The sequence below is a fragment of the Gossypium arboreum genome, chromosome 1 (genome assembly GCF_025698485.1).
Source record: "Gossypium arboreum isolate Shixiya-1 chromosome 1, ASM2569848v2, whole genome shotgun sequence".
Taxonomy (NCBI): Eukaryota; Viridiplantae; Streptophyta; class Magnoliopsida; order Malvales; family Malvaceae; genus Gossypium; species Gossypium arboreum.
The window spans coordinates 7,207,775-7,230,446 of NC_069070.1; the positions used below are offsets into that span (position 1 = coordinate 7,207,775).

At 33.0% G+C, this 22,672-nt stretch overlaps 2 protein-coding genes and 1 long non-coding RNA gene across 5 annotated transcripts; 2 read left to right on the plus strand and 1 right to left on the minus strand.

Moving 5' to 3' along the window:
• Positions 1 to 7,801: 7,801 nt before the first annotated feature.
• Positions 7,802 to 8,407, minus strand: LOC108462743 (uncharacterized). Its single transcript, XM_017762656.1, has 2 exons — positions 8,270 to 8,407; positions 7,802 to 8,152 (listed from the first exon to the last, which is right to left on the minus strand). Exons 1-2 carry the CDS (start codon positions 8,405 to 8,407, stop codon positions 7,802 to 7,804), a joined length of 489 nt encoding a protein of 162 aa, XP_017618145.1.
• Positions 8,408 to 13,275: 4,868 nt separating this feature from the next.
• LOC128290228 (uncharacterized) lies at positions 13,276 to 13,819 on the plus strand. Its single transcript, XR_008279874.1, has 3 exons — positions 13,276 to 13,337; positions 13,474 to 13,532; positions 13,692 to 13,819. It is a non-coding gene; the product is annotated as an uncharacterized LOC128290228 (long non-coding RNA).
• Positions 13,820 to 16,230: 2,411 nt separating this feature from the next.
• LOC108464040 (UDP-galactose/UDP-glucose transporter 2-like) lies at positions 16,231 to 22,474 on the plus strand. 3 transcript variants are annotated; one of them, XM_053026849.1, is made up of 9 exons: positions 16,231 to 16,432; positions 16,555 to 16,878; positions 16,980 to 17,008; positions 17,075 to 17,276; positions 17,370 to 17,612; positions 17,693 to 17,793; positions 18,831 to 18,879; positions 19,516 to 19,610; positions 22,129 to 22,474. In XM_053026849.1, exons 2-9 carry the CDS (start codon positions 16,753 to 16,755, stop codon positions 22,247 to 22,249), a joined length of 966 nt encoding a protein of 321 aa, XP_052882809.1. In that variant the 5' UTR covers positions 16,231 to 16,432; positions 16,555 to 16,752; the 3' UTR covers positions 22,250 to 22,474. The 3 variants fall into 3 exon arrangements, with proteins under 3 accessions (XP_052882809.1, XP_052882806.1, XP_052882811.1); XM_053026846.1 differs by having other exon boundaries at positions 16,231 to 16,429; XM_053026851.1 differs by lacking the exon at positions 22,129 to 22,474 and adding an exon at positions 19,922 to 20,163 and having other exon boundaries at positions 16,231 to 16,878.
• The last annotated feature ends 198 nt before the right edge of the window (positions 22,475 to 22,672 follow it).

Below are 22,672 nucleotides of genomic sequence, written 5' to 3' on the forward strand. Positions count from 1 at the left end.
AACACCCCTCGCCTGCATCCGATGTTGGGACGGGGTTCGAGGTGCTACCTGACTTTTACTAACACTTCTATACTAAACAGGGCCATGAAATCTCAAATAATTAAAATCTTTTCTTTTCACATACAATCTGTCCCATATACGGGCTTACGAGGCCCAAAACATACATCTAGAGTGGTTCGGGACCCAACCGAGAACTCATGAAAAACTTAGAAAATCTCTTACATCAAGGCTTCATACGCCCGTGTGGGTATAGAGCACACGCCCGTGTGCTAGGGACACGCCCGTGTCCCGAACCCATGTCCAAAAACCTAGACAAATACAAGGCTATTTTCCAAGCCATTTTATCACCCTCACAACACATGCGCACATACTTATACAATAGCATACAACATGGCAAAATTAGGCACTTTAACATTCCTAACATGTCATGATTATGGCAATTTCACATGCAATAGATATCATAGATTTTACTCACATCTTTACCACATTCATACTATACTCATTATAAACTCATCACATAATACCATAGCACATGCATGCATAATTAAAATAGATTTACAACCCCATAATCAAAATAGGCCAACACATATGGTTAAAGCCATATCGCATACTCTAATATTTAAACTCCTATACATGCCATAGGCTCAAAGTACTTGAAATCACTACACCAATAGCGTTAGCTTGACTGTGTGATAATATCTCTGACGGCCTCCAACCCGAGCTAACCTAGAAACTCTAGAAAACATGGGAAAGAAGAGGGTAAGCTTTCGCTTAGTAAGTTCATATGAAAACAATAAGCACTCATTAACTTGTTTTATCAATGTTTACAACATATTCTCAAGTTCACTACAAGCTATCTTTCTGAGCAACGGTCACTAAATTATTTATATCTGGAGCTACGAAACCCCGAATTAAGTTCCGTTAATTTTACATGAAACTATACTTATTTTTCTTTCTTCCATAAAATTTTCAGAATTTTTGGTTAAGCCAAATAGTACAGTTTATTCCTCAAAGTTACCCCTGATTCACTGTCTGACAGTTCCGACCCTTTTGTACTAAAGTTCAATTATCTCATAGTACAAGACTCGAATAATGTTCTCGTCTATTTCTATTGAAACTAGACTCATATGTCTACTTACTAATTTCTTTCTAGAATTTTTAGTTGGGCCAATTAGTACAGTTTATTAGTTAAATTCTCCCCTGTTTCAGGGTATGACCACTCTGACCCCTGTACACTACAAACCGAATTTCTCCCTGTAAAAAATTCCAACGACCATGCCGTTTATTTCCCATAAAAATAGACTCAATAAGGAATCCATGTATATAAGGTATGACTCTTAATAATTTTTTTACAATTTTTGGTGAATTTCTAAAGTCAGAACAGGGGATCTCGAATTCATTCAGAGCCTGTTACACAAGAATTCAAATATCACACAATATGGAATTCTTTTTCTTCCCCTGTTTCTTTCATGTGAAAATAGACTCATTAAGCTTTAATCCCATATTTTATTCTGTCTCTAACTCATTTTCCACTATTTTTAGTGTATTTTCAAAGTTACACTACTGCAGTAACTCAAATCTGTCAAGGCTAAATTACTCATTCATGATCATTGTTCACAAAATTAATACAACATCGTTTGTATAATATCACCGAGACATTCATATCACATTTTCATTTATCATCTTACCATATTGTTGTTATGTCGAGTTTCCAACCTGAGGGTTAAGTACATACCTGTTCAAAGTATCCATTTCACAACATTTACCAATACGTCCCTTTCATCTCGAGTATTCCTCCATTTGAGTAGAATTTTACCCGTTGAACACATTGGAATATAATTCGGATACATGAAAAGTTTGCACATAAGTGCCACATATGTAGCCAAGCTACCATGTAACCCGCCCATAAGTGAACTCGGACTCAACTCAACGAGCTCGGGCGTTCACATCCATAAGTGAACTCGGACTCAACTCAACGAGCTCGGATGCCTAGTTACATCTCACGAACTCGGACTCAACTCAACGAGTTCGAACATTCGCATCCATAAGTGAACTCGGACTCAACTCAACGAGTTCGGATGCTCAACCATCCTAGTGACATGTCACTTGTATCCTAATCTATTCCTAAGGTTCAAGCGGGATTTTCCTCGAACACATATCCTTGCCATCTTAGTAAAATACCGAAACCAATACTCGGTAGCACTTTATATTTAACGAGATAATACACATAACTTGCATTTTATTCAAAATAACCACAAAGCATATATTTCATGATAAAAATCAGCATATCATATATTTAACATCAATAACTTAAAAATAACAATTATGCTACCTTATTTACACATGAACTTACCTCAATACCACAAAGGTGAAAAAAAAGATGTAATTATCCTTTAATCGATTTCTTTCCGTTCTAGGTCCAAATCTCGATTTTCATCATCTAAAATATCACATTCAACTTATTAAAACAATGTACTGATCAAATTAGTCCATTGACACACTTGGGCAATTTTTACAATTTTGCCCCTATATTTTACCAAAATTACCAAATTACCCCTAGGCTCGTAAAATAATTTTTATCACATTTCTTTACTCCTTGAGTCTAGATGAACCATTTTCATAACTATAGCAACTCATAATTTCAACTATTTCACACATTTACAACTCATTTTACAACTTAGCAATCTAGCCCTTTTTAAGGTGTTTTCATGCAATTTCTTTCACAAAAGTTGTTTATTAGACAACTAGGACTCATAATCTTCCATAAAAACACAGCAAACAACACATTTACTCTCATGGAAAAACCCTAGACTCTTCATTATTTTGCAAAATAGACCCATCATATGAAAGCTCATGCTTTAGGGGTTCCAAAAATGTAAAAATCATCAAGAAAAAGCATTAAAATCACTTACTATAAAGGGAGTTTCTTTGCTGAAAGTTTTCGGCTTCTAAACCCTTTCTTTGCTGCCATTTTTTTCGGTGGAGAGAAGATGAAGAAAAGATGATATTTTCTTTTCTTTATTTTATTACTTATTTGTCAAATAAGTCACCCAACACTTACCTAACATGTTTGACCATTTCATTCCTTGTCTCATGGCCGGCCATCACTCTTTAAATGGCCTAATTTCACTTTAAAGACCCCCAATTTAAAATACAAGGCAATTTAACACCTTTAGGTATTAAAACTCAACTTTTACCTTTTACGCGATTTAGTCCTTTTTCGAAATTGGACTAGAAATCGCTAAAATTAACTTACCAAAATTTACATGCACTTATAAAATTATATTATAACACAAAATAATACTAAAATAATTTTCTCTGGCCTCGGAATAGTGGTCCCGAAACTACTGTTCCGACTAGGCCCAAAATCGGGCTGTTACATGCTATGTCACATACGCTTCAGTTTTCCAAATCCGGCATCAATAATGAAGGTTTTTAGAGTTACAGTTTGTGATTGAATTGGTGTTCATATTAGGCACAATTAATAATGGGTAGAGTTCAATGTGAATGGACTTGAAATTGGATAACACTATAAATGCACTAAGTGTATAATAAACCCAACACCAACAGATTTTATTTAATTCATTTTGTTCATGAATAACATCATTTAATCGTTTAATTTATTATTATTATATACTAATAAAATTATTTTTGTTCGTATGCTTATTTTATTTAATTATTTTATATACATAAAAATAAGATATATATTTATTGTTTGTTTGTTATTAATGAATTTTAATTTTATGTTCTAAAATATGTTCGTTTAACTTGAATGAACGAATATAAACACATATAATTTTAAATAGACAAAAAATAATGAGAGATTGTTATTATAATGCAATAATATCGATATAAGAAATTGATGAAATCGTTAGGTTAGTCCCGAATTGATGAAATGGTTGTCTAATCAGCTTGCAAACTTAAATTTGGGTTTGCTTGATTATCATCATTAGTACATACCTTAATTTGATAATTTGATGTGAAACTACTAGAAAAGAGCCACTCCAATGGGTTTTTTATGCCTGCCCTTGAATCATCTACAACACCAAGGAAACTAGTGGGAAAGCCATTACTGATCCTTAAAATAATATGAAATAACATGAAGAACAAAAAAACAAACAAGACACTAGATTTCAATAAACATTAAGAAAAGGAAAAAAAAAGTTTAGAAAAAAAGAAAATAAAAACCCAAATGATTTAACATGAAGTGGAAAACAAAGAACTCATCTGCCACTAATCAAATAAAAAAAGAAAAATCCAAATGAGATAACATGAAGATAAACGAATACATACCTTAAAGTACCATGCTTATGGTGATTAACATCAGCCATGAACACTCTCAAAACAAGCAAATACACCAAACCAAGTAAAAATGTGATAGACAGAGTTCAAAGCAAACAAATGAAATTTGGAAGTGGTTTCTATAACATTAAAGCCCTGTTCTTTAGTAACATAAAAAATAATAGAAATGAAATCAAAATGAAACAAGGAGCTTTGGCTTTGATTTGAAATCGAAATGAAATGAAACCTATGGAAGGAAAACAGAAAGGGAGACGACAAATGGGTTTGATTTGGGGGAAATTTAGGGTTTAGGGGAAATTTTAATTTGAGGGAAAATAAGGGGTTTCGGGTATGCATTGGGGATGAAAAGGATGAAACAAAAACGGCGTCGTTTTGTTAAATGTAATGGCGTCACTAAATCGCAAAAGAAACAACGTCGTTTTAATTAGACTTTTAGCGGCGTTTTTCAAAAGGCCAGTTAAATCTCAATCTTTTGCGGCATTTTTACAAAAGCGCCGCTAATTCTCGATCTTTAGTGGTGTTTTTAGAAAAATGCCGCTAATGCCTCTGGAGACGCAACATAAAATGACGTTGTTTTGGCTAAAGTGAAAAATTTTTTGCGGCGTTTTTGTCAATGCATTTGATAGAAATAAATTTTAGACTAAGTTTGTTTTCTTTCAAACAATATATCTAATTTGAAAAAAATTTAATTATATTGAATAATTATTATTTAAATATTTAATATTTAAATTTTAGGTAAATCAATTTAAAATAATTTCTAATAATTATTTAAAACATGAAATGAATTGAAATAAAAATATATATATTCAAAACCATTTTCATAAAAATAAACTTGACAACCTTAAGAAAAAATGAAAATTTTAAAACATTAGGTTTTTTTAAAATATTTTTAACTAGGTGTGACCGATACTTTTAAAATTACCTTTCATAAAATAAAATTTTAAAAAAATTCTTTTAAAAGATCATTATTATCTGCATCTTTTTTTGATAAATGATTGACTGAGTATTTATTGAAATTAAACTAAAGACTGCAAAGAGTTCAGGCTTGTTAAGATAAGCCCAAAACTCAAAACGGCCTGCCTCAGTTCTTAAAATCAAAATATTAAAAAAACAACAAAAGAAAAACAGTAATAAAATCAAATGGCAGAAATAAAAGTGCATTGAAAAAAGGAAACCTAATCCACCTTTAGTCAATCTTCCAACGGTTGGAAACCATTAATCTCTCTTGACATTTCTTATCAATTGTCCCATCCGTTCTATTCTTTTGACGATAGCATTGCCCAATATTTCATTATTTGCTATCTGCTTTTAGAAACAAGTTCTCTCCCAATCTTTTTAGTTCGGGTTTCTTGCTCATTGTTCCTTTGCTCTCATATCACAGTGAATCGGTTCCTCATTCTCTAGGTAATTTCTCTCGCTATTCTGTAGTGCCTCCTCTGTGGTATTATGGGCTTTTGTGTTCTTTGTTTTCTGTATGTGCTTGAACTCGATCTTCTGGAAATATGGTTTCTTGCACTGGATATCCCTGATAATTGTTCCAATAATTGAGTAGTCGGTTGCAGTTGAATGATATTTCTTGATTACTGTTAGTGAATCGCCCATTATTTGTATTTCCTGTAAACCCATTTCGATATCTAACTTGATTGCTTCTAACCATGCAAATGCTTCCGCGGCAAACGGAGAAGCAACATTGCGATGAATAATCGATTTCAAAGCCAAAACCTCGTTCATCAGACCCCTAACCACCAACCCCGACACTGGTATGAACTTTCTATTGTTGAACGTAGCATCAAACTGGATCTTCACGATCAGTAAGTCTTCCACATTTCTTTGATTTTGCACCGTATGTGATAAAGTTGTCTTAACTTTAATCCCTTTGTATTCTGCCATGTGGTTCTGAATTTTCCATGCGAGGTCTCTACCCGTTGTGTGTACCCGTTCATGCGAAAGTTGATTCCTTGAATGCCAAAGTATCCATAAGCCAGAATAAAAATATCTGCATTGTTCGTTTGTTCCTTGTTTGAAAACCACAGTGAGCCACTCCCAGAAATTTTGATGCACGAAAGTTGTGACCCAAGAAAGGTTTAATAGCTGCCAGACCTCTATGCTTGTGGAACATTGTCGGAAAATATGATGACAGTCTTCATCTTCATAACTGCACCTAGGGCATCTGACATTTGTCACTAATCTTCTATGTTAGAGATTTCTCAAAGTAGGAATGTAATTCCATGACATGCGCCAGATTATGATTGTGATCTTAGACGGTAGTTGTAGTTTCCATAGTTTTCTGAAAAATTCCTTGGTTTCGGTCTGTAACAAATAATGACTAGGATTCAGATTAGCAATTTGTAATAGTTTATAGGCGCTACGAACTGAGTATTCCCCTGTTGGTTCGCCCCTCAAGACTTGGAAGTCCTCGTGCACTGATTCCGATAGTGGGATCTGTAGGATTGTGCGAGCAACCTTCGGGTGAAAGGTATTGTTGATCAGCTCTTCCTTCCATTTCCTAATCGTACTATCAATAAGATCCAAAACAAATTCTAGTTGCATACTATCTGACCTGTTGTGCCTTTTCAATATTCCATTCCTTGGACCCATCGATCATTTTAGATGGATAATTTGTCCCCTTTACGGATTCGCCAGCTTAGGCCTTGTTGAAGGAGCCTCTTAGCTGCCCAAATGCTCTTCCAGGTAAGTGAAGGTAAAGTTCCTAACTGAGCCTCTAAGAAAGTCGAATGCGGATAATATTTTGCTTTTAAAACCCTGACTAGTAATGAATTAGGATAATGAATCAAACATCATCCTTGTTTAGCAAGTAACGCAACATTAAATTGACTCAAATTTCGAAAGCCTAGGCCGCCATTCTCTTTTAAAAAGCAAAGATTTTTCCAAGTACACCAACGAATTCCCCTTTTCGCATGTCCCTTCTGCCACTAATACTTCGCTATAATATTTTCAAGATCATCACAAAGGGAATTAGGTAATAGAAAATATGCCATCGTGTAAGTCGGAACTGCTTGAAGAATTGCATTAATAAAGATTTCTTTACCTCTTTGTGATAAACTTGGTACTCCAATTATCAATACGTTTTCTAAGGCTATCCTTCAAATTTTGAAAAGCTTCCTTCTTTCTCTTTCCCACCATATTCGACAATCTTAGATAGCGTTCTGGCTCATTTGAACTTCGAACACTCAGTAAATTGACAACCGTTTGCTTTTCTTCTTCTGAAGTGTTTTTGCTGAAAACTACCGTTGATTTATCGAAATTCACACACTACCCCGAACAAAGTCTGTATTCTTCCAATATATTTTTGAATAGATGCGCCCCACTTCTTGTGGCTTCCCTAAATAAGATATAGTCATCGGCAAATAAAATGTGTGAAATCGGTGGACCATTCCTGCTAACCTTCACTCCTCTTAAAAGTCCTTCTCGTTCTACAAGCTGCAATAGTCTGGATAATCTCTCACCACATAAAAGAAATAAAAATGGGCTTAATGGATCACATTGACGAAGTCCTCTGGTCGGTTGAAATTTCTCTTCTCGATGTCCGTTCATGGCCACTGAATAAGAAACAGTGAACACATTGCATAATAGCCTTTACCCATCTATTTGCAAAACCCATTTGAATCATTATATGCTTTATAAATTCCCATTCGACCCTATCATAAGCTTTGCTTATATCGAGTTTAACTGCCATAAACCCTTTCTTCCCCATTCTTTTCCGCTTCAACGTATTCAGAATTTCATAGGCTAACAACACGTTGTCAGATATTAGGCTTTCTAGCACAAAAGCACTTTGTGCAGCTTCTATACATTTTTCGATCACTCTTCGAAATCGGTTCGCAAGAGTCTTTGCCAAGATTTTATAAAGAACATTACAAAGACTAATCGGACGAAAGTGTATCATATTAGAAGGACTAGAATTCTTCGGGATTAGTACAATATTTGTAAAGTTAAGTGATCTAACCTTCATATCACCATTTAAAAGATGTAAGCAAAAATCGGTAACTTCATCACCAATAATGTGCCAACATTTTTGATAAAACAGTCTTAGAAATCCATCTTCTCCCGGCGCCTTCGTAGAACCCATGTCGAACACTGCCATTTGAATTTCTTCTTTTGAATAATTTTCTGTTAATTGTTTATTATCCTCCTCATGTATGCATCATCCAATGCCTGATAACAAATGTTCGTAAAGACCCCTTTGTTCTGTCGAAAATAGTTGTTAAAAATAAGAGCGAGCGATTCTCTCCATTTCCTGTAAGGTCTCTGTTTCCCTGCCTTCCTCAGTTTGTAACTTACGAATACAATTTTTCTTCTTACGTTGTGTTGTTTGGCTGTAAAAGAATGCTGAATTTTTATCTCCAAATTTCAACCAATTCATTATGGCCCTCTGTTCCCAATATCGTTCATCCTCTCTATTTCAAAATTTAATTGTATTTTTGTATCAATCAACTCGGCTAAATTGTTGTCATCTCTATCAGTATCATATAGATTTGATAACTTAGCCGTAAGAGCCTTCGTCTTCTTCTGTCGGTTCCTTTGAATCTGTCCAGACCATTTGACCAAGCCCTTCTTCAGATTTTCTAGCTTTTGCACCAAGTCTCCTGAAGACATCTCTCAGATTTTATTAACCTCACTAAGAAAAGATTCCTCTAACACCCACCAGGCTTCAAATTTGAAAATTCTGTTCCTCAATCTTCCCCTTACGTTGCTTGTATCAGCTAAAAGTGGATAATGGTCTGAAAAAGAATGTACTAAATTTTGCACTTTCACCTCCGGAAACATGGATATCCATCTCGCATTGGCCACTCCTCTATCCAACCGTTCTCGAATATTTGTCTTTAGAAGGTTGCCTCTTTCCCACGTGAACCATCTACTAGAATATCCTACATCAGATAGTTGACAATCCTCCAGAGTTCTTCGAAATAGACCCATTCTCCTTTCATCCCTAGGTATCACTCCCTTTTTTTTCAGATCCATACATTATTTCATTAAAATCCCTACAAATAAACCAAGGGATATCATCAGCAACTTTTAAACTTCTCAAAACATCCTACAAATCATTCCTTTCTTGTGCATACGGGGACCCATAAAAACCTATAAATCTCCATTTGACTCCTAATTCGCTATCTTCAATATCCACATCAATGTGTCTTTTTGAATAAGAGCAAAAAATGACTGAAACATCCAATCTCCATGCCAAACATAAACCTTTTCTACTGCCCTCTGAATCAACCTCAACACCATTTCCAAAACCATATTTTCGGCGCACCCCTTCTATCTGTGTCTTACCAAGCTGTCTCCGTAAAGAAGATAATTTCGGGATTATACGTCTTCAGCATATGCTGAAGTCTACAAATCATTCGCGACCTCCCCAAACGACGACATTCTAACTTAAGATTTTCATTGCGCCTGGTCGGCTTGCCTCTTGGCAGCTGCCGATGATAATTGGTTAGATTTCATCAATCTCCTACTCCTTACCATTAAGCAGTCCATATCTTCTCTCTCCGAGAAGTCATCCCTCGCTCCTCTATTTCTCTTCTTTCCCTCTTCTCCAATGAGGATACCTTCCTCCAAGTCATGCTACATCCTTGTTTGCATCAATTCTGACTGTATATTTTCATTTTGATTATAAAAAGATAAGGATCCCTCTTCTAGATTAAAACCCAATACTGGATCGATACTCTTTCCACTCTTTCCATTGTTATCCACATTCCATATTCGATTATTTGGGACCCAATTACTTCTTCTATCCCCTTCACGACTCTCATCATCCTCTTCCCGAAGCCAGATACTGTTCATCGACAAGGCTCTACGTGATTAGGCACGCAAAGATAGATCTCACCCTAATTCAGCAATTTCCACCCCAAGCAACATCTTAGCTTCACAAAATGAGTTGCTATGCCCCAATTGACCATAGTAGAAACAGAATAGAGATAATCGCCCGTACTTAAATTTGACATATGAACATCTTCCATTAAACATAACCTGTTTTTTCCTTTTCAAAGGTCGTTTGATGTCAATCTGGGCCCTTGTATGCATGTAATTACGATTCTCCTTCTCTAAATTTGCACTATCATATCCAAAAAATTCCCCAAGAAATTACCCAATTGTACGGATAATTTTTTAGAAAATAAACCAACAGGGACATCATGAATTTGGATCCAAAAAGGGGTAAATATTAATGGCACCTTTAACGGGTCCTCCCCCCATTGCAACTTATAAATAACCAACAAGTGATTATTAAAAGTCCCAGGCGAACCCTTTATAACCCGCTCCATATCCATTATGTGAAAAAATTATAATATATACCTTTTATCTCCCAGATCCCGATCTGAACTCTACGGACCTGATGCCACAAATTTGCCATCGTGCTTTTCATGGCTGGGAAGTGGATTATACTGGTCGTTAGAAAGCAACCTACTAGTTGGAATTCACTCATTTCTCTTCTTGGGATTGGATCTATTGGAATTTCCAAAATTTCATCCTCTTCTTCGTTAAGTGTTAGACTTGCTAATTCAGTTTCCATTGTTGCAGGTATCGAACGCCAAACTAAAGAATCCTTAAATCAAGCAAGGACTAAAGGCTGATTAGCAGAGCAAGCCTTACAAAAAGACAAAAGAGTGCCAAAAAAAAAAGATAAAAAAACAAGAAAAACTAGATACTCATGCCAGTGGCGGCAGACTTGGACTTGCTAGGGTAGCAAACTCTCTTATTATTATCTGCATCTTAAAATTAAAGTAAGAAGAGTTTAATTTCGAGAGTCCATTACATGCAAAGAAAGTTATAGCATCTTGTAATATTCGGAAATTAATACCTTATTAAACACATATTATTTTTAGATTTTGAAATTATAATTTCAAATTCAATATTTAATCAAAAGGCTATAAATTTTAAAGTGTGCACGAATTTTATAATTAGAATTTAATTTAAAAATAAAAATACTAAATTTATTTTATTTTATTTTTAAAATTGATTCAAGTTTAAAATTTCATGTTAACATTTCGTAATACTAAATCTTGCGTAATTATTTGGGAATATAAACATATATACATCATAAAAATATGTATAAACATGAGATCAAGTATTTAATTAAACCACACTTCGAGCACTCTAAAACCTAGATTCAACCAGAACATCATTTAATCAATTAACCCTTAAACCCTATACACTAACCCTTAAAACCTTGAACACAAAGACCGTAAACCCTAAACACTTTAAAACACCAAACCCCAAACAACAAACTAATTTAAAACACTATACCCCAAACCCAAGATAACAAACTCGGCCGATACCATAAACTTAACATACTATACCATTGAACCTTAAACCATAAACTTAAAATATATTCTACCATTGAACCCTAAACCATAGGCTTTAAACCTTAAATATTAAACCCTAAACCCAAATATAAATTTAATCAATATTAAGTACTGCTTCCACAATTTATTATAAACATAAGCTTTTACATTAATATCTATGTATATACACATCAAAATCTATATGATTTTTTGGGGGTTTAGGGTTTTAGAGTTTATGGATTAGTATTTAGGGTTTATGTTTTAGAATTTAGAATTTAGGGTTTAATGTTTAGGATTTAAGGGTTTAGAGAAAGTTATGCATACAACGTCGATTTTAATAGCTTGGTAACTTAAATGAAAACTTCTAAATAGTTTAGTTATCAATTTGTAACTTTTCATAATTAAGTAACTAAAATGAAACTTTCTCATAGCTAAGTGAATGGTGTAGTTTATATTTTTATAAAGTTAGTTTCAAATACCAAAATATTTAAATCGAATTCAAAACAAAAATAAGAAAATAATATGAAAATTAAATCAGATCAAATCAAAACGAGCGTCGGTTACCCTACTAAAAAATAGCTGCTCAACATTTTGCGGCGTTTGGACCAAAAACGCCACTATTGATTAGTTTTAGTGGCGTTTGAACCAAAAATGCCGCTACTACTCATTCATCAGTTTTTAGTGGCGTTTTAGCTAAAAATGTTGCTATTGATCAGTTTTTAGCGGTGTTTGTGCCAAAAACGCTGCTATTGTTCAGTTTTTTGGGGCGTTTTATAATCTTTGCAGCGTTTTTTGTTCAAACTCCACTAAAAACGCCGCTAAAGCCCTATTTCCCTGCAGTGAACCCTGAATCCCCAAATCCTCTAAAATTTTCCCCAATTTGATATCCTTAAATCGGTTTCCCAAAATCCCCAAATCAAAATACCTTTGATTTTCGCTGAAGTCCCTTTGATTTGCTCTGCGAAAAATATCAGTAGTTTTCCCATAACCCTTAACCTAGATCTATTTACCAAAATATTTTTTCTGTGAATCTTCTTTGTATCTTGCATTCGCAAATATTAAGAAAAGAGGTGCCCCCGAGGACATAGTTGAGAAAAATGTTGAAATGAGACAAAAGAGGATGATAAAGAATAGGTAATCTGCAGCACGTTCACGAGCAAAGAAGCATGTTGGCTTTTTTTTTGTTATTTATCTCTAAAATTTGGTAATTAATCAATAACATTTGCATTTTCAGGGGATTCGGAAGATACCCAGATTGAGATTTGTTGGGTTTTTATTGAATCTAGTTTGATATAATTGATATTTTTTGAGTTTCATACTTAGGGTTGTTTGATTCTGCCATAAAAACTCTCACTTACGCACGTCATTTAGTGCTATATACTCTCCACAACATTGTTCTTTCCTGTGGGGTTTTTCCAAGAACCAAAATTAAACTATATTTTATGACTAATCCCTAATTACTATAACAACATAGTGACTAGAATGATGCTTAATGATACTATTTAGTTAATCATTTTTTTTATTTTATTTGAGGTTTTTATTGCATTTATGCCTATATACATGTAGCTTCTGTCCTAATTAAAACATTGTTTGGTTTTTAATTAGAAGCTTTTCCTCATTTGTGTTCCTATTTGGATATATCATTTATTTAGCATGCAGCAAACTATAGAATGTTATAGGCGGCATACAAAGGATAACGAAACCAATAAGCCAATTCAACAAAACCTGCAGGTCAGCATGTCTTTTGTTTTTGATGTCTTAATGCAATTAATTATAGATTTTTTTTCATTCATATTGTGTTTTCTTGTGCAGATTGAATGGGTGGTTTATACATTTACTTTGGATAACAATTTTTTATTTCTTTCAGGATTTGATTGGGTTAGATGGTGAGGATCTTGCTCAATTCAAGCCTTCTGCCAACCAGAAGTATGTATTTATGGGTTTTTTTTATATATTAATCTCATTACTATAATGATTTCAGACTAGTTATATATATAATCATGATATACCTAAATGCAGTAGCAATATTAAAACTTACATATTTTTATATGTAATTCATGATTCTTGTTCATAATCTAATTTCAGATTGGAAAATGAAAGTGCGGCGACCTAACTGATTTGTTAATTTGTAGTGCTATTTCCGTACAATGAACTTTAAACTGGAAAAGCTTATATTTTTTGTTAAATAATGTTCTGTATAATATCATTTTCTCTTTTGTTAAATAATGTTAAATAATGTTCTGTACATTTTCTTTTCTAATAGTTTTAGTTTCCTAGAACATTTGGGTGCTGCAATTGACTTGAGTAGTTTTTCTACACATTTGGGTGCCGCAACAGGATATTGGGATACATTTTTAATTCATGTTTTGCCAGTGTACTTGGTCATTACAGTATGCCATTGAAGCATACATTTATGGATACATACAAACTTTATTTATGCATGCAGTGCTTTTCTGTATCTAGATGTATGTATACAAATATCTATGCATATAAAAAAATAAATCCATAATAGATTTAACTCTCATTTGAATGAAATATTGATTATAATAAGCATGAAACCAACTCCTATGGTGGACAACTTCAAGAGAAAATGAGAGCATGATTAACATTTTAAGTATAAATCGGAATTAAGTATATATCTTCCCTAAAATAGCATTAATGCCTATTTATCCTTAAAAATACCATTGTGTTGGGCCCTTTCATCTAATATGTAGCATGGATGAGTTTTACATTTATTAAGTTTTCTATGATAATCTTTTTTTTTTCTTTGTAACTACTTATTTGTTACCTTTCTTGTTGACTTGCAAGGCTGATATTGTCATAGACAAATTTCATTCATCAATATATATGTTTTGAGTATGCATCAAGATGTATAATTGTCTGAATTAAAATTGTTGTACTCAGCAACAAATTTGTTAATAATTTCAATATTTAGATTCACGGGATTGACTGTTTACGTTTCTTAAACAGGTACATTCACTACAGGAAAATAGGGCTTTAGCGGCGTTTTTAGCGGCGTTTTATCAAAAAACGCCGCCAAAATTGTAAAACACAGAGCAATAGCGGCGTTTTTGTTAAAACGCCGCTAAAAACTGAGCAATAGCGGCCTTTTTTGTTAAAACGTCGCTAAAAACTGAGCATTAGCGGCGCTTTTGGTAAAACGCCGCTGAAGACCAGAGCATTAGCGGCGCTTTTGGTAAAACGCCGCTGAAGACCAGAGCACTAGCGGCGCTTTTGGTAAAACGCCGCTAAAGACCAGAGCATTAGCGACGCTTTTGGTAAAACGCCGCTAAAAGTTATATAACACCTAAAATCCTAAACCCCAAATAAAAAAATAAAATATTAATCTATAACCCCTAAAATAGTAAACCCCTAAACCCTAACAAGCCCTAAACACTAAACTATAACCCTTAAAACCCTAAACGCTACAATTGGTGCATTTTTAGTGGCGCTAGGTTATAAACGCTGCTAATGTTAAATTATTTTGTTCAAAACTTCGTCGTTTAGCTGTCTTATTTTTTACCCACACCTGATACACTTAATATTTTCCCCGGTTTTCCCCAGTTCTATTTCCCCCTTCTTCCTCATCCTAAATCCCTAAAGTATTATCACCCATTCTCAAATTCGACATCCTAAATCCCTAACGAATTTAATAATAATAAAGTAATTTTAACAATTAAACTTAAATTCAGAAATTTGAAACATGGAGGAATTAAATTCTTAAGAATAGAAATATAATGATTAAATTTTAATTTTACGAAAAGTACAAATACTTATCTCATATTTTAGCTTTTCTGATTAAGTGGTTTAGTATTTAATTTGTTAAAGTATGTTAAGAGAATTACTTTTTCTTTTTAAGATTTAACACTCCTATGCGAAAAGATATTATTTAACTCATATATTTATTAAAATTTTATATAAAATTAATTTAAAAGTTTATATAAAAATTAATTGTTATTTTGGTTATAATCATAAAGTTTTAATTTTAATTTTGTTATCTGAACTTAAATTGTTGTACCACTCCTAAGTGTAGGATTAAACTGAAAATTTTTAAAAAGAATTGAACTATAACATAACTTGATCCTTTTAGAAAAGCGAAGGTATATTGACAACTTGGTTACAATTTTAATTTAGTCCAAGTGAAAAATAAAATTCTTGATGGTGACTTTTGAAACTTGCAAATATTGTCAAGACAATTCAAAGCGAGTCTTGAAGTTAGATTTTTTTTTGGGTGGCGAAATTAAATTTTATACTTTTATAATAGTACAAATGCTATTTCACCATTTAATAGCTTATATCTTTATAATTTTAAAGGATTAAATCAAAATTTTGTATTTTTTAATTCATCGATTCCATTTTATTTCTCTTAAAGTTTTCTTTTGTATTTTATATGTTAATTTAAAATTATAAAAATCTTCAAAAAATAAAAAATTTAAAAATAAAAATAAAAACTTAAATATTTAATATTTAATATTTTAGTCCATATTTTAGTTAAAAGTTTAATATTCAAAATTAAAAAAATTTTAAAAATGATAATCTCAACACAAAAATTTAAAAGAAAAAATAAAAAATAGAAAAAATTAAAAATTAAAATTAAACAATAGTGGCGTTTTTAGGTAAAATGCCACAAAATTTGTTACCCAAATTTCCCATTTCTCCCCTTTTTTGTTACCCGCTCGTTACTCCCTCTTCTTCTCATCTTCGTCGCGCCCTAAATCCCCCAAATAACTCTCAAAATTTGCCCCCAAATTTCCCATTTCCAGCAACACAAGTCAATACACCTACACCAATCACGCTTATTTTTCCTTTTCATTTCTTCAAAGGTAGTAGTAGAAAGGGGAGTTCTAGGAAATCTAGTCGAGATTCGGCTGAGAAGAAAGAGCCAATGCTCATGCTAGGGTTTTGTTGATTGTTTGATTTTTATTGTTTTGTTTATGTGCTTTTACAGATTTTAATCTGAAGAAATCTTAGCTCCGCTTTTACAACAATGGAGTGCAAGACTATTGAACTAGATCAGGGATGGGATTATATGCATAAGGGGATCAAAAAGCTAAGGAGGATTTTGGAAGGACTTCCGGAGCCTCCGTTTACCTCAGAAGAATATATGATGCTTTACACGTACCCTTAAAAAAAAACAGAGGCAGTAATGAAAAACGAAGAACAAACTCGTTTTTTGTTTGGGATTTCGCTTTCTGATAGACCTAAATGGAAGCAGTTTCTCATTTGCTCTTCTGGGTTCTTCTTTGGTTACCTTGTCAATGGCATTTGCGAGGTTTTTCTTTTTCTTTTCTTTTTCCATTTTCTCGGCAACCAAACAAAGTTTAAATGCATCATTTTAAGAATTTTATTTTTTTTATATTTGCTACTTTTCAGGAATATGTATACAATAGACTCCAGTTCAGGTAACTGCTGTAGTTTTTATTTTGGTAATTATTTTCAATTTTTTTATATTAATTTTTTGTGTTCAGCTATGGCTGGTACTTCACATTTGTCCAAGTGTTCGTCTACCTTTTTCTGATTTACCTTCAAGGTTTTAGTCCAAAGAAAATGGTGAACCCATGGAAGACTTATGTGAAACTCTCTGCTGTTCTCATGGGCTCTCACAGCCTCACAAAAGGATCTTTAGCTTTCTTTAATTACCCAGCACAGCTCATGTTTAAATCCACCAAAGTAAACCCCCAAAGTTGAAAATTTTCACTCTTCACAACATTGTTCTTGTTTTTGCGTTTATTTTTTTAAAGCTTCATTTATGGATATCTTTAGGTTCTTCCAGTGATGGTAATGGGTGCCTTCATACCTGGTTTGAGACGAAAATACCTAGCACACGAATATGTTTCTGCAATACTTTTAGTACTGGGTTTGATCCTTTTCACCTTAGCTGATGCACAAACTTTACCAAGCTTCAGTGTAATTGGTGTAATAATGGTGATTAGTGCTCTTGTAATGGATTCTTTTCTGGGTAATTTGCAAGAAGCTATCTTCAACATGAACCCTGAAACAACACAGGTGATTTTTTGCTGATGATGGTTTAAACATGTGAAAAAAGTAGTGCGTTTAATGCTATACTTTTTTTATGGTGACGTTAGATAGAAATGCTGTTTTGCTCCACCGTCGTTGGTTTGCCATTATTGATCCCACCCATGGTTTTAACAGGAGAAGTATTCGAAGCATGGAATTCTGTTCTGAGGTAAATTTTAACTCTTCATTTTGAACTTATTTTGATTCTCTATGATGTAAGCTATGGCAATCTACTGACTAATTGTTTTTGCTTAAGAGGACTACTTGTTTTTGTTTAAGCAGATCCATCTATTTGTTTACCCATTGGGTTTATGTTTTTGCTTCTAAAGTGATTATTTCATGAACATGTATATTGACTTCAAATAATTTTGTATATGGAGCTTTGCTCACATTTGTGGCTTATAGCTTACGTTAAGAAACTTCACAATGTAAAACAAATACATTGATTGCATTTGTCCGTAACAGTTCAAATACTAATTACTAAAAGCTCTAGATATATATAGAAAGTACAGGTTCTTTCTTATTCTTCTGCACTCAGGGGTAAAATATTAGAATCTAATTGCAGCTTTTTGGCATATCCTTTTAAGTCGATAACAGCTAGTTGCTGCTATGTTTGGAATATGCTACTTTAAACTTCCACAAGCTTATGATTAAGGGTATGTCTTTTGAGTTTTGATTTTTCATTTTTTTATCATTCCTAGTGATGATATACTGCAGATTCTGTTATTACAATGCCTTCAAAGGGGATGATTTGATTGATAGAAATCTCATTACTTGTTATTATTGGTTTCCCACTCCAACTAAAAGCACTCTCTCAAGTATATGCATATATTATGGATTACCACATATATAGCTTTTGCTTTCCCACAAGATTGAAATTTAAAAAAAATTTACTTTGAAAAGTTATAAAAGAAAGTTTTTTTTTAAGTCTTCCTAAAATCATTGTTATATGGCCTCCTTCATTTTCATTGTTAGTGTTTGCACCATCGAAAGCTTTCCTTTTATTTCCTTCTCAATACCTCAAAAATATTGATGGCTTAAGCTAATGTATTTAACTTCAAACACTTACCAGATTGCTAGAGTTCAAGATGCTTTGTTGACTGCTTGCAAGCTTGCTAATGTTTTCCTAGTGAAGTACTATTTTAAAGACCTTTTAATTTCCATATTTTGCTTTCTGAAATATGCTTATATTTGTTTCATTTGCAGTGGAACTGCTGTATCAATGGTAATGAAATATGCAGACAATATTATGAAGGTAAGATATGACCCAAAATTTCATGTTAGTCAATCATTGATTTGTCTGCATTTACATCCATCTCTCTGATTTTTTAAGAAACTTGTTAGGCATGTCATGGTTATCAGTAATGTTCATGCATTTGCATGGCAAAATGAAGGAAGTTGCTTCTCTTTCTTAAGTTGATTGGGTTACTTGTTTATTCCTCTGCTTCCACTATATGTAATATCCAGTTTTCTAGCTGCTGAAACCTGTAAGTAAGGTGATTTATTTTATTGAGCAAGAATGTCATCTTCTGTCTTTTGATTATACTATTTACAACGTTGCTGCAACCCAAGCTAAGTGGTATGCGGTTTAATAATATTTTAAGAATCTTTAGCTGCATACTAGAAGCCTCCTCGAAAGAAATTGAAGCTAAGGAATGACTTTGTGGCTTCCTAATGATATACTCCACGTGTCCAGTGAATTATTTAACCACACTCAAAACTAAAATTATTTCGATGGATCAAACCTTATGCAAATTAACTTTTTAACATAAAGTAAACATCAGCCTATTCAGAGAAGTGATAAAAGGGATCAAATGGTACATTCATAGCATATTAGTAACCATTTTGAATCCTTCAGTTGAAGTTCCATTGTCTATTCAATGTGGTGCAGGTTTATTCTACTTCAGTGGCAATGCTTCTCATTGCCGTTGTTTCAGTGTTTCTGTTCGGCTTCAATCTTACCCTTGCTTTCTTCCTCGGTGCTACGTAAGTTATCTCTGGCCACATTTTAATATCCATACAATAGATAGTCTCTCTTGTATTGAAGCTTCAAATCTGGCATCTAGCATAATTCAGAACATCACCGCCTGGTAATTGGTCCTGCACATACATATAGGGAGGATAGCATTTCGTCTGGATCAAAACATGTTGCAATTATGTATAATTTCTGTATTTCACTTTCACTACAGTAGCATTTACGATTAACCTAGCATCAGTTTTTTTATTATGGGTTTACTTTTTATAGATTTCACTTTCATTACAGTAGATGGTATAACTAATTTCCTTGTTTTGCTCAGTCAAGTGATCGAGATTCCGTTTAACAATTTTCTTTATTGCTGGAACAAGTCTTAACCAAGATCAAGATCAAAGTACTTCACTAAGTTATATATGTAGGCATTGCAATGAGAGGTGATGATGATTTGGCATTATATTCTCACCAGGATGAATTTTGTTTTAGAAATTGAAATACTTTGTGTGTCTCTGTGTGTGTGTTTTTTTAGTATTAAATTACATATTGAATCAATGTTTATCTATTAAATTTAATTTCATTAATTTTTATATTTAGTTTTGAAGTTTAAATTTTAATGGAAAATTTAATTTAATTAATATTTTTATTTATCCTTAAAAGTTCAAATTTCAAAATTAAACATAATATAATATTTAATATAGAAATAAATATTATTTAATTAAAATAAAATAAAATAATTTTTTTAAAGTTTATGAATTTTAGCAGCGTTTGTGAGAAAAGCGCCGCTAAAAGTCATGTCTTTAGTGGCGTTTGTGTGAAAAGCGCCGCTAAAGGTTACGATTTTTAGCGGCGTTTTCGGGAAAAGCGCCGTTAAAGGTCATAGACTTTAGCGGCGTTTTATGGAAAAGCGCCGCTAAAGGTCATGGTCTTTAGCGGCGTTTGTAAAAAAGCGCCGTTAAAAGTCATGGTCTTTAGCGGCGTTTTTGGAAAAGCGCCGCAAAAGGTCATGGTCTTTAGCGGCTTTTGTAAAAAAAAGCGTCTTTAGTGGTGTTTTTTTAAATAAACACCACAAATTTTTGCGGCGCCTGCTATAGAGGTGTTTTTTGCAGCGCTTGTGAAAACGTCGCTAAAAACCAAAAAAAACGCCACTAAAAGTCTGATCTCCTGTAGTGATTCAGCTATTCAGCGAGAACTTCTAGTTGTGATAGCAAAAGCTCAAAAGCTTATAACTCTGAGCAAATTCAGTTAATTTTGAAAAACAATACCCTCTTTTAATACGTTTTTTAATTTAGAGTTAATATTATGCTACCGAAAGCAATTGCAATTGTTATGGCCCCAATTGACACGTCCAGGTAGATTCGCATTTTTCTCCCAATGACCAATGTTGTTTCGGATTGGAAGAACTGTATAAAAGAAATCAGTTAAATTGCTGTTGTTAATGAGAAGTGAGTAAATGGATGTTTGAAATATCTTTGTATGGTGGATTGAATGCTACTGTATATTGTTGCTCATAACCCTAAACCTAAACCCAACCCTAAACCCTAAACAATAAACCTTAAAACCCTAAACCCTAAACATTAAACCCTAAACCCTAAACCTTTTATTTAATAGATGGTTGTTGCTGTTTAAATGCTGTAAATTGCAGTGTTTAAATATTGTAAATTGAAGTGTTTAAATACTACAAATTGAAGTGTTTAGTTGCTGCAAAACTGAGATGTTTTATTGCTGTAATTGAGGTGTATAAATGTTGTTAATTGAGATGTTAAAGTGCTGCAAATTGAAGTGTTTAAATGATGTAAATTGAATTGCTTAAATGTTGTAAATTGAAGTGTTTAAGTACTGCAAATTGAAGTGTTTAGTTGCTGAAAATTGAGATGTTTTATCGCTACAATTGAGGTGTATAAATGTTGTTAATTGAGATGTCAAAGTACAGCAAATTGAAGTGTTTAAATGCTGTAAATTGAAGTGTTAAAGTGCTGCAAATTGAAGTGTTAAAGTGCTGTAAATTGAAGTGTTTAAATGTTGTAAATTGAAGGGCTTAAATGTTGTAAATTTAACTGTTTTAAGTACTGCAAATTGAAGTGTTTAGTTGCTGGAAATTGAGATGTTTTATCACTGTAATTGAGGTGTATAAATGTTGTTAATTGAGATGTTAAAGTGCTGCAAATTGAAGTGTTTAAATGTTGTAAATTGAAGTGTTAAAGTCCTGCAAATTGAAGTGTTTGAATGTTATAAATTGAAGTGTTTAAATGTTGTAAATTGAAGTGTTTAAGTACTGCAAATTGAAGTGTTTAGTTGTTGGAAATTGAGATGTTTTATCGCTGTAATTGAGGAGTATAAATGTTGTTAATTGAGATGTTAAAGTGCTGGAAATTGAAGTGTTAAAAGTGCTGCAAATTGGAGTGTTTAAATGTTGTAAATTGAAGTTTTTAAGTACTGCAAATTGAATAGTTTAGTTGCTGAAATTTAGTTTATGTGCCATGTTATGATTGTGTTTTAAAATTTAACTTGTTTTAGTTTCTTACATTCTTACAGGATTCACATTCAAGGAGTAAGAAACATCGTAGCAACTCATTGGGATCGAACAGTCAGAATTCAGAATCAAGCGACACGCAAGAGCTATATTTGGAGCTTAGACTGTCACTTTAATCAGTAAATTTTTTCTGCCACTTTAAATGCATGCTCATGGAACTGCATTTTATGCTTTCCTAGAATTGTAAGTTCAAATAAGGTGTTGATCTTGCAATTCATACATACAACTTGAGCAAGTTGATATGAACTAGTTTGAATTTTTTTTAATCAAAGGAATCTTATGTAATCAAAGGCAATTTGACTTGCTACATGAGATATAGTGAAAAACATTGATCTTCTTGTTCATTAATTTCTATTTGAATACGTCTTCAAATTAAATTATACATTTTTAAACTGGTGGAATCCCACTTCTGCTGTATTCTCTAACCAAAGAATGGAGTGATGTATGTATTAATAACAATATTTCTAAAGGATTTTCTTAAATGGTTAAAGGGATGGGAATGGATTTGTGGTGTTTTTATAATATTTTAAATTTTTTTTATTTTTC